Here is a 13,041-nt window from a genome sequence, read left to right as displayed (position 1 = left end):
TTTTGACCATCCTTCGGGTTGAGCAGGTGAGGTAATGATGACGTTGGTCTAATCATATCTAATGCTTAGAATAAGGTGGTCTCCTTAGAGGTGTTGTGGCAATTTTTGATTGGCTCTCATGTGCCTCTCTAGTTGCTCCTTATATCGTTTTTTTAAATAATTATTTAATGACTCTTAAAATAAAAATTTTAAAATAAAATTTGAATAGCTATATTTTATCAAATATATATATATATATATATATATATATATATATATAAAATAAAAATAAAAATAAAAATACTATACTTTTTAGAATCTTGACCCAGTTCCACACTTTTTTCAGCCAGTTCACCCACTCAAATAAAATCTCTCCTGTCTCTATTATCTAATATTTCATCAATGTTCATTTGTTCACTCAATCCAATCCACCTTCCACCTTTTGTTTTACAAATAAAATATTATTAGCAATAGTCGTTGATAATCAGTTAAGCAAGAAATCACAGGGTTCCGATCATGACTCCATCATGCCAACAAGACTTGAGAAAAGTAATCTAAAATGTCATGAATTTTCTCATGCAATGTCTGCACACCTTAAATCATCAAGGCGTGAGCTTGTTGGAATAAAGGAGTGGCACTCTGCTTTTGGACAGTTCTAGAATGAGTATAAGGTTTTGCAAATTTTGACATACGACAAGGAGAAAACTAAATAACCATAAAAGGCACATGAAAAAAAAAAATTGAAGAAGAAAAAAAAACAATTAGAGATTAAATTTGGTTTTAAACTTTATAATTTTTTATATTGCTTTTTAAATTTCATTCATCTTTCAAATAAAATGAAAATTTTAAAACATATAAAATTGGCAAGATGCCTTTGTTTGTTGTGTTTTTTTTTTTATCAACTTCGAAATTAGTTAAAAGCGAGAAAGAGTTATTCAAAGGTGGCTTTGGTTTTGTTTGGTTTTAGCTTAACAAGGTGGGATAAGTATTTGAAAAAGACTATAGAATATGGATTATATATAAGAAAATCCTTAGATCTATTGGCATTTTGTGAGGCTAATTAGATATTATATTCAGATAATTGTTAATCGACATTATAATATCGTGTTAATTTTGATTCAAATTTAATTTATTGGTGCTTTAAAAAGCAAAACACAATCTCTAGAGCCAATATTGAGATTAAATACTGAAGTCTTACTAACTGTGTAATAAAGATGACACGATTGTAATTTTTGTTATCAAAATATAAAATTTGAATTTCAACGCAATTGACAATCTGGTATGATATTAGCTAATTAATATCTCCATTTTCCAATTGATTTTTCTTAGGTATAGCCCAAATCGCAATCTTTGAGATATTATATCATTATCATATCCATCCCCCCTAACCCTATCCCCTAGGACCCCTACTAATGTAACGTGCATTGGTGTTACAAAAAGCGAAAATTGAATATATTTATTATATTATAATCTTATTTTACCATCATCATAAGTTCATAACAACTCCACTTGTCACGTTCCGTTTGGAAATGTAGAGATTAGACACCATGAAATTGATGCAAAAAATGTCATTATTCACTAAATTGACACTAAACCCTTACCTAGGAATGCGCGGAACAAATACCGAGGCACGTGCCCTGAATGTGGCGCTTTTTTTTTTTTATATTTTATTTTATTTTATTTTTATCGTTATCAGTTATTTAACTGATTTTTTCCTCTACGCTCAACACCGCAACATCCATCAGGGCAAAGTGGGTCCCGCAATTTGAGGATCCAGATTCCTTACGGCCAATCGTTAACCCTGAGAAATGAATACGAACAAAACTAATTTATGCTTTAGATACACGCTAATTTATCCTAATTTATCCTAATCTATTTTTGATTGACGGCATTGGCGGCAAGGTCCTTGGCGTGTCTCTCACACGTCCATTGGAGTCTGGAAGACTATGAAGTTGAAGGTCAGCAGTATCCCTAGGCTCACTATCTCCATCAAAAATTGGACGTAGAATCATTGCTGAATGAGCATGGCTGCACCTGCCGCATCTCAGGATAAGGTTACTGCTCCCTACGGTTCTTGGAAGTCCCCCATCACCGCCGACATTGTCTCCGGCGCCGATAAGCGTTTAGGCGGCACCGCCGTGGATGGTGACGGCCGACTCATCTGGCTCGAGACTCGCCCTACTGAATCAGGGTATAATATATGTGTTGTTCTTCCTTGCTCATTGACAGTACAGTTTGTTAATTCTAATAGCGTTTTTCCTCCGTGTTCAGGCGAGGGGTTCTTGTGAAAGAATCGGAGACAGCAGGGGGTGAACCTATAGATATCACCCCCAAAGAGTTTTCAGTGCGGACAGTTGCTCAAGAGTATGGAGGCGGTGATTTCAAAATTTCGGGCCATACCCTACTTTTCTCCAATTACACGGATCAAAGGCTATACAAGCAATCGATTTCATCTGGAGGTTAATACTTGTTGTCGCTTTTTGTTGTCCATATGTGTTTCTCTCAATTAGGGTTTCTTATCCTTTTTTTCTTTCTTTTTCTTGTTTAAAACATTCTACGTGCATCCTTTGATTGCCGTGAAATTTAGGAGAAGGAAAGAAACCCTAAAATTTTACTACAGCGACCTGTCATGAAAGGACATTTTTCTCAAATGTTTGGCTTTGTAGCTGAAGTAAAAAGTAGTTAGCCAGTTGATAGGAGATTTTGAACATTTTTGCCAGGATAGATTTAATTTTGAGACATGAGTTTTTATTAAAATTTTCAGTTGGAATTTTCTGATGTGAGATACTGTGATGGCTAGCAGATCCTTCTCCTGTACCAATCACTCCAGATTATGGGGAGCAGGCAGTTCGTTATGCTGATGGAATATTTGATTCACGGTTTGACCGTTATGTCACTGTGAGGGAAGGTAGCTTATCGAGAATACCTTTTATTCCCAGGACTTAAGTGGTCCATTTTTTTAAGTATGCACTATCTGTTTCCTTTCTATATGATACTTACGTATTGACTTCTCTGTATGTTTCAATTTTATAGATTCTCGTGAAAGCAGTTTAAATCCAAGCACAACAATTGTGGCAATAGACCTTAGCGACAATAATATCCAAGGTAAAAATTTGTCAAATACAATGTATTACACCCTCAGCCCTCTTCTTTTACATAAATGATGAAAAAAGGCTGCTACATATGATAGACATGCCATCGGATATTATTTCCATGGAGATGATAATGTTTGGCCTGTTACTGGCATATGTGTTAAATTGAAAAATTCCTTTCTGCTGATTGGTTTGTCCTAGGATAGAAATTTGTGACTACTATCTTGGGGGAATGGCAACTATATGACATTCATTAATTGAGCAGTTCCATCAGAACCTAGAATGAATGGTTGTTCTTTAAATTAAAAGAGTTGGAGAAGATTCAGACTTAGGACTTGGAGCTACAATGGTTACACCATACTGTTTATGCAATGTGATGTGAGAGTCATGCATGATTTGGAAAGAATAAATGCATCATGAATTAGAAGATGGGTTATGAGTAAAGGAAGTGAGAAGATGTTGAGCATGGATGTTGAACAAAACGGCATGTGTTCAAGAGTATGTAATAGTTTGTGGAGTATGTTAAATCCTTCCTCTGCCATGGCATGAAAAATCCTGGAGGGATATAAAAATCACTTCCAATAAGTGATCCAGTCTATTTACCCTATTCTATTTTCAAACCAAGGAGGCATAGAATTTTTGCATCCTATCCCAAGTTCTTATCTTGCAAAAGAAACCTGGATGTAATGTATAAATAGTTTCTTGGAATTATTTTGGATGCTATTTTATCATTATGTAATTGTTTATTATCACTTCTTTTATAGAAGGAATACCCGAAAGTAAAAACAATATTTTTAGAGTTCTTTAGAGCTTTTGAGAAAAGTAGGGCAGGTGTTTTACAATACCTCTTTGGAGCTTTATGTAGTAATTCTAATTATACTCTGATGTGAAATGCTGTTTTTTCCTCTTTTAAGTTATCATAGTCTGATGATAAATGTTGTTTCCTCTTTTTTCCCCTTTTATTTGTTTTACATGCCATTCAGAGCCCAAAGTATTAGTTGGTGGCAGTGACTTCTATGCCTTCCCTCGTATGGACTCTAAAGGAGAACGGATTGCATGGATTGAGTGGAGTCACCCTAACATGCCTTGGGATAAAGCAGAACTTTGGGTTGGCTATATTTCAGAGAATGGGTGAGTAGGATTCCCTTCTGTATGCTGCCATAGCTCTCTCCAGTGTCTTTTCATTTTCTGAGGATTATCTTTGCATTAGAAATCCAATTTTCTTTTCTTATAATTCAGCTTATTACATCATAAATTAAAGGTATTTTATGTAGACTAAGAGTTGTCTGGGAAAGGCAAAATAGGGACTCACCTTAATTGAGCCTGGTTGATTTTGTGATGCATGCTTGGTTTCATAACCTTCTTCAAGGAAATGCCCAAGAAGACAATAAGTCCACTTTCCAACTACATGATTTGGGTGCTGAAAGGTTAGGAACCAAATCTTCCCATATTTAGTGCTACTCCTCCTTGTTGCAAAGATGGAGGAGGTCATCTTTCAGCAACCATATATTAAGTTGGAGGCATGGGTGTAAGGTGCTCTAGCCATGCTAGCTTAATAGTTTCCAAAAACCAATAAAACAGTTATAACCTTCTTTATTTTCACCTTTCATTCTTAAAGTTAAATCTAGGGTTACACACCCACACATTTATGCTTCTATATCTATTTATATTTCTTCACTTCATGCTCCTGTTCTCTCTATTACTTTTTGTTCTACTTGTTTTAATGAGGTTCAAAGACACCCTTGAGCTTACTTCTAAGATGAAACATCCTTTAAATTACTTATCTATTTATCTGATTAATTTCTTATGATTTCCTAAGATTAATGTTAAGAGTTACATGTTAGTACCTTTCTGTTGTTGCATTAATATTCTTAGTACTCTCTTGCAGAGATATCTGCAAGCGCATTTGTGTTGCTGGTTGTGATCCTACGCTTTTGGAATCTCCTACTGAACCTAAGTGGTCTTCCAGAGGTACCTTTTTAATTGTTTGCCTGGTTATTGAAAAATTCTGCAACAGGCTATGTTCGTATCAAAACTACTGTATTTTTTTGATAGGTAAAAAAAATACAGTTTTCAGTATTAAAAATGTTCAATTGTTTTTGTAGGATGATTTGAATTTCATACCATGATTTGTAGCTTCCTTGTGTAGCATATGAAATCATTCAGAGAACAAAAAAATATATGCTTGGGGTAAACTTCTATCTATGACTCAGTGCAAACAACTGCCATATTTGTTCTGAAATGAACAATGGAATCAACTACTTTGATATCAATCCTGCAATAAGAGGTGCCAAATTCCATGTTACATGGATTGGTGAAAGTCTCAAGATGAATACCTGGCTCCTAGTTAGTCCTTTGGAATTTGCTAAGTTCTACTTGGATTCTAGGAATTAATTATTTTCCCCAGTTGATTTCTTTGGCAATTCTTGACTAATTGTTACATGTTAAAAGGTTGCTATTTTAAATCTATATTGAAAATTCTATTGCCTTGTTAGTAGTTTCAAACTTTTTTGAGGGTTCAAGTCACTGCATGTATTGATTCATTATGTTTTGAAACTATGCAGGGGAACTATTTTTCATTACTGACAGAAAAAGTGGGTTTTGGAATCTCTACAGATGGGTAAATTCTGACTGGCATTTCAATTATTTGTACTTAGATGAGATTGTCTGAATAATGATTGCATGCCATCCCCATGAGAAACTGTTGAAGTTTGTGAGTTGTGACTTGAAGGACTCCTTAGTTGCATCAAGCTGATCTTCCTTTGTTTTTATCACCCTGAATCGCTGTGATTTCCATCAGTATTACCAGAAGTTGTTCACAGGAAGTCTTCCCACCCAGTATAGGCATGTTAAACCATAACATCATAGATTATGCCTATTCCTTCAAACATTCCCTAAACTATACCTAGAAGACATGTTCTGAGCTTTGACGAGAGGGCATAGCAACAAACAGAGTTGACTTTTCATGTATTCTCCATAAACTACCTGGACCATTGATCATCTCAGAATATTTTCCTTCTCCCTATGCCCAGGGGAATAGCAGATTCAACAAAGAAAATTCCTAAATTGTTTATTCTATAAGATAATGACAGAATATTTATGAAGAGCCAGCATGTCCTTTGGCTTTCATTGCCTCAAATCTGCAAACAATTTCTTGCTTCAAATACAATTGTCTTTTATGGACATTGTTGTACTAATACCAATTGAAAAAAGTAGCAGAAGTGCTCCCATGAACAAAAAGTGATGATTTATCAAATATATGAATTGAATGGTTACTACAAGAGAAAAAAGAATATGATTATTCTGACATAGGAAGGGCCCTGCATTTACATGAGAGGGATGGTTTGACCACCAGATAGAGGAAGACATATCCATTGCAATGACTGTAGAAGCATATATTTAACAGAGCAATTTTCTTTTTCCTGTGTTTTTTTTTTTTTATTTTTATATTTTATGTGCTGGACCATTGTTGCTTGGGCTGGTTGAACATCATTTTTAATATCAGAATTGATTGTTATTTCACTCTGCCAACAGATTGAATCCAGCAATGAAGTGGTAGCAGTGTATGCCTTGGATGCTGAATTTTCAAGACCACTATGGGTTTTTGGCATTAGCTCTTATGAATTTCTTCAGAGTGGTGGACAGAAAGAGTTAATTGTTTGTAGCTACAGGTCTCTCTAAGAAAGCTGATGAATTTGTCTTCTCTCTTTTGCTTATTAGCCTTTTATTGTTTGCTTAATTTTTTTCAATTTTGATTCATCTATTTCTTTAATGTAATGGAAGTTGTGGATGATTACGTGCAGGCAGAATGGGAGGTCATATCTTGGAATTTTGGATGTTGTTAATAGCTTGTTGTCTGCCCTTGATATTCCTTTTACAGATATAAATAATATTGTACTTCCAAAAAACCTATTCCCACTGTATTACTGCAATTGAAAATTTCTTAAGTATCACCTGGTGATGGTTTTGTAAGACGTGCATATTCTCTTTTGCAGTCATCAGGGATTGACTGCTTTTACATTGAAGGAGCATCAGCAGTTCATCCATTATCTTTAGCTAAGGTACCTTGCCCTGTAACACGTCTCTTTTGTCTTCTGCTTTTTCTTCTTCACCTCCTAGTATTTTCGAATTCTTACAAAATGCTGATTTTAGGAGTTACCACTCCTAATTTTTCTTTTTTAACACACCTCAGCATTTTTCTTCTTCTTCTTCTTCTTCTTTTTTATTTATTTATTTATTTTTATTTAATGTGTGTATGTTTGTGTGTTTGCAGGTGACTTTAGATGATCATAAATCAGAAGCAGTTGGTTTTAAAATTATTTGGTCTTCTTCAGCTGATATTTCAGAGTACAAGTCGTATTTCAGCTTGCCAGAGTTAATTGAATTCCCGACAGAAGTTCCTGGCCAAAATGCTTATGCATACTTTTATCCACCATCCAACCCCATTTATCAAGCTAGTCAAGATGAAAAGCCTCCACTGTTATTGGAAAGCCATGGTATGTACTCATTGTAATTGAGGATTAACTCTAAGGTAAATTGCAAGGAAAATAAAGAAATTTTCTAACAATTCAAAGTTCAGAGCTACCTCAGTACCCAAATAATTCCCTTCTATATATAGAACCTATCCTCAAAAGATTCCTTGCTAAAATTGAAACTGCTAAAATTAGAATATTTCAATACTCTTTGGCAACCAAAAGGAACCTAATACTTTAGGGCAGTTTCCTTCCAATTATTGAATTTCAGAATATCCTAAAATTTCAGATATCTTGCAAAATTGAATGATTTTTGAATTGCTTTGTTGCTTACTTCAACTGGACCACAAGGCTGTTAGCTGAACTAATCATGATAGATGATTTTCTCTATACCTTCTCTTAAATGAACAGTAAATTATTCTATACATTGAACTTGTAATGGTATACATGTGTGATATACTGCAGGAGGGCCGACCGATGAAGCGCACCAAAGCTTAAATTTGAGTATCCAGTACTGGACAAGTCGAGGTTGGGCATTTGTGGATGTGAATTATGGTGGAAGCACTGGTTTGTCCTTACCTTCTATTACACTTATTATTATTTTTTTTAATTTCATTTCACAATGAATTGGTGAACTCCCTTAATGCCAAATCTAAGTTGTGTAGCCCTTCTTGAATTTTCTGTTTGTTTTGCTTCATGTGTATGTTAGGCCACCACTGCTATTATCTTGACCTATTGGACCAGCTGGTTTTGACCTTATATCTTATTATATATCATTTCTAAGGTGACATGTATAGTATTTTGAAGGTTATGGCAGAGAATTTCGTGAACGGCTTTTAGGACGCTGGGGAATTGTTGATGTCAACGACTGTTGCAGTTGCGCTAAATTTTTGGTAATTATTTCCAAGTTTGTAATGGATGACTATGTTAAGTGATCATTCAAATCACGGTAATATTCATTTGATGTCTAGGTGGATAGTGGAAAGGTAGATGGAAAACGCCTATGCGCAACTGGTGGTTCAGCTGGTGGATTCACAACATTAGCTGCTCTTGCTTTCAAAGAAATTTTCAAGGCTGGAGCTTCCTTGTATGGTGTAAGTTGTTCGATCCTCCCACAATATGAGGTATTTGCTAGAGGTATTTGGTTGTTTCATCCTTCAAAGCAGCTGATTTGACATCTCCACTTAAAAGACTATGGAACTTCCAAACTAGCTTCATCTGTGCCCTTTCACCTTTTCCTTTTCATATCAATTTTCTGCTTAGCAATTGTCTCTTATGAAATTTATATTTAATAGAAAATAGAATCATATCAAAAGGTCCCTCCCAAAATTGGATACACAATACACGTGAAATATATGAATTGCATCAAAGAAGACAGAAACAAAGTAAAAAGGATACAATAAAACCCCAAACACTAAAATCTCCCCATTCCAAGAAGGTTCCTTGTATCCAAACTATAATTCAAACTTCAAAGAGAATGAAGATTGTAGATCTCTCTATTCCAGCAGACAGTGCACAGAAGATTAACAGCACTTCCTGGTGCTTTCACCTCACCAATTTTGAATTTTTTTTCATCCCCTTCTCACCAGCTGGTCAATGGTTATAATCTGTTTCCCCTGCCAGGGTTTTCTTTGCAAACCATATTTAATACATGTTCTAGTCAGACCAGCCAGATCCTTTTATACATAAATGTGTGTATGTGTGTGTGTGTGATTTTTTTTAGTCACATCTTTTGATTATAATTGGTTCTTGGATCTGAGTATAATATTAAGGCCAACATTATAGCCTGACTTGGTTGCGGGTTAATTATAGGCTTTTCTAATTGAGACATCGAGCACCTTTTTTAATGGTAGCAGGGGTGATGAACTCAAGAAAAAATATGTACTCTTGTCCTTTGATGCTAATTGCTAGTTGAATGACGACCATAACTTTTCCATTGCTATTCCATGATGATAATTCTATATTTTGAAGTTTGAAAAACTCTTTAAAGAAAAATCATATTGTGATAAAAATAATAAATAGTTTGATTTATTTTCTAGAAATCTGAAACTGACTATGTTTTATATCTCAATGGTCCATGAACAGATAGCTGACTTATCCATGTTGAGAGCTGGAATGCCCAAATTTGAATCACATTATATTGATAATCTTGTTGGTAAATAACCTTTCAGGAAATTTTTATGTTGAATTACATATTCTGTGATAGTCTAAAATTCGATTATACTTTCCATATTGAGTATTCATGCAATTGTCAACTGGTTTCAGGAAGTGAAAGTGCTTACTTTGAGAGGTCACCGATCAATTTTGTTGATAAATTTTCTTGCCCCATTATTTTATTCCAAGGATTGGAAGACAAGGTATGTACAAAACTTCATCTTACTTTTTGATTTTTTTTTGTCCTTGAGGATGACTATGGATATCATTATGGTTTCAGCATGGGCAGGTTGAGCCCAACCCAACCTGAATCCAACTTGAAGAAACATGAGCTTGGGTTGAGGAATCCCAACCCAAGCTTGGATTGAGGATTCACAAGCTTAACCCAAAACCTGACCCATCTATACATTTGATCATTTATTATGTATTTTATGTTAGTATGATCATAATTTTGAAAGTCAAAAGTTAATGTTTGTTAGATACAATAAAAAATTTTGAATTGTGATAAGTTTTTAATAATATTTGACATTTTTATTGGTGATAGATTTTACCTATATTATAATCAATGCATGAAATTAAAGAGAGTAGATGAAGTTAAATATAAAACAAAAAATGATAGGTATAAACATGATATGAAATTTTAATTGATGCTAAAATTAATCTCTTTTATCATATAAACTATAATTATGTTAATGTCACACTTATTTCAAGTTTTATGTTGTAATGTATTTCATGTTACATCTATGAATCCATTATTGTATCAAATTTAGTTTGTAGATATATTTTCTTAATATATAATTGATGTTATAACCAATGCAAAGTATATCAATTTTACAAAAAAAAAAAAGTTGATTATTTATTCAACCTGGGCAACTCAAGAACCCAGCCAAACCTGACTCATTTGGGCATGGGTTGTCTTTCAACCTAACCAACCTGTGTAAGTTGCAGCCTTGGATTTTACAGATTTATAATAGAATCATGTGATTACTAGTCATTGTTGTAAGGGTTACAGAAAAACTAGGTATGTTGGTCTTATTGACCAGTTATTATTAGCCAATTTGAAGTGAAGTTACAAGTTACAACTAGTTTTGATTGCCCTTATGGCTAATATGCATTCAAATTATTGGAAAAGATGACTTGTATCTCAGCCTCGTAACATTAAGGGGAACTACATTCTTCAATATGTCGTGGTTTCTTGAATAGTCCTTTTTTCCCTTCTTTTTGAAGTTTTTCTAGGCAAGGAATATTGGTTTTTGGCAACATCATGCTATTACTTTACTAGAATTGGACATAGACAGTGTTCATTTGACTTGAAGTTAAATTAGATGGATAAATTCTAGGTTTTTCTAAACTCAACCTAAAATTGGGAAAATTTCATCTTAGATAACAAGGCTAGATGATAACATGATATGTTCCCCTCTTTCTCTCAATCATCATAGACATTCATGAATATTAACTTTAATTTGATAAGAGGCAGTAAGGCAGTGCTGTGTGTCAGATGTTGACAATTTTTTTGCCTTTATCTTTGTGGGTGATAGTAATGTTGGGTTTAATGCAAGTTCTTTTTTGCATGATATGTTTATAGATAGTCAATAAAATATCTATTTAAGCAAGTACTTCAATAAGTAATGGTTCCATTAAACTATCAATTGCTAGTGAGAATCCCATTTTGATCACTAGCTCTCCAAGAATTGGACTAGAAAATGAAGGATAACTTCAACAAGATTGAATTTCCCCCAGTCTGCAAAATGGTGTATCATTGTACAATTTGAACTTGCCTTAACCAACTGGAGAGAATTAACTACAGGTTCACCATGTTTAAGGCTCCATTTGAATAATGGACAGTTTTAGGGAAAGGTAAAAAATGAGGAAAAAATCCAAATTATCTTGCTTATTTTACTTCAAAAACCAATAAGGAAAATCAAACATTACAAAAGGGTTAAAACTTTATACCTCTTCAAGTTCTTCATTCTTTTATGTAGAAGAGAGAAGAAGATAAATAAATTTGGAGAAGCATGCAAGAAAATTTTATTGAGTTGGAACCTATTTTTTATTTTTCTCCCTTTTTTTACCTTTGTGCTTTCTCGCAAACTTTCTAAATCCAACTAGAACCTAAAGGAACTAGGAATTAGAAGCTGAAAGCCTGAAAGTCCAAGCTGGTGTTGTGTTTTCCATGTATCATCTGCAATGGACTATTGACTAAAGCAGCAGGTTCCACTACATTCCCATTTTTCAGCAACATTTAGTTCCAAATTTGAAATTTCTCGTCTTTTCCGCAGGTGGTACCCCCAGAGCAAGCTCGTAAAATCTACCTGGCACTGAAGAAAAAAGGTTTGCCTGTTGCTCTTGTGCAGTATGAAGGAGAACAACATGGTTTTCGCAAGGTATTTGCAATTTCTATGTTTAATCTAAGCACGAAATTTATATTTATGAGGGAAACATTAGTACTAATCAGATAACTTTTTACACAGGCTGAAAACATCAAGTTCACACTGGAGCAACAAATGGTGTTCTTTGCTCGTGTAGTGGGACACTTTGAAGTGGCGGATCAGATTACTCCAATCAAAATTGATAACTTTGACTGAGACTTTGATATAAGGTACGTACATCCAATAAGCTTCAAATTTGGAGACTAAACACATGGGACCTTGTTGTATGTGTATATATTTTTAAATGGATCACTCACACGCACAGATGGCAGTTGATCATGTATTATTGCGAAAAATTCTGGACATTCTTAGAAATAAGTGTTTCAGGTCATGCTGTCTGCTATATAAACATGAATGTTGATTTGGTGTATGAGAGTCGTCCATAAGTGTTGGGTTCTGCATATGAGTTCACAGAAAAGTGTAGGCAGCACAAAGCATATATGTATGATTAGAGGAGAAGTCACACGTTAAAGTCGAGCTGAAGTTTGAGGTTCAAAATCTCATCCCAAACCTGTATGACTTGATCCAATCATGTTCATCTTGATCGTGTTCATTATGATATCGATAATTGATCTTGGCATTTTGTTGAATCAAGATGACTAGGTAATCTTTGGAAATTTTGTGTGACCATTAAGTGATGATGCCAAGACTAATTAATTTTAGTGATAAGGAAGTTTTGAACTTTTGAGATGGTGTGATGCCTTTTTGAACCCTTCTGACAATTTGGTTGCGAATGAGAGGGGGGGCAATGGAAAGGAGGAGAGGTGCTACGTTTTCCATCTGCCACTACTGCTACTTCATATTCATGGATCATCACCCTTGAGTTCAAGATGAAACGGCACGGATAATGAAATGGGTAATTGTTATTTAAAGGATATTTGGGTATAAATGCGCAAAATGTGTATTTGGTGGGAA

General features: G+C 34.4%; 1 protein-coding gene across 1 annotated transcript; it reads left to right on the top strand.

The window, feature by feature from the left end:
* The first annotated feature begins 1,822 nt into the window (after positions 1–1,822).
* LOC100267853 (uncharacterized) lies at positions 1,823–12,496 on the top strand. The gene is made up of 18 exons (XM_002284218.4): positions 1,823–2,170; positions 2,251–2,438; positions 2,783–2,887; positions 3,013–3,084; positions 4,055–4,202; positions 4,960–5,042; positions 5,636–5,691; positions 6,606–6,742; positions 6,875–6,965; positions 7,067–7,132; positions 7,345–7,567; positions 8,009–8,110; positions 8,351–8,436; positions 8,515–8,637; positions 9,629–9,698; positions 9,809–9,900; positions 11,977–12,081; positions 12,169–12,496. The coding sequence occupies exons 1-18, from the start codon at positions 1,998–2,000 to the stop codon at positions 12,280–12,282; spliced, it is 2,034 nt and encodes a 677-aa protein (XP_002284254.1). The 5' UTR covers positions 1,823–1,997; the 3' UTR covers positions 12,283–12,496.
* Positions 12,497–13,041: the final 545 nt, after the last annotated feature.

The sequence above is a fragment of the Vitis vinifera genome, chromosome 18 (assembly GCF_030704535.1).
Source record: "Vitis vinifera cultivar Pinot Noir 40024 chromosome 18, ASM3070453v1".
Classification (NCBI taxonomy): domain Eukaryota; kingdom Viridiplantae; phylum Streptophyta; class Magnoliopsida; order Vitales; family Vitaceae; genus Vitis; species Vitis vinifera.
The sequence above is the reverse complement of the archived record's forward strand: the minus strand, read 5'-3'. Positions and strand labels throughout refer to the sequence as shown.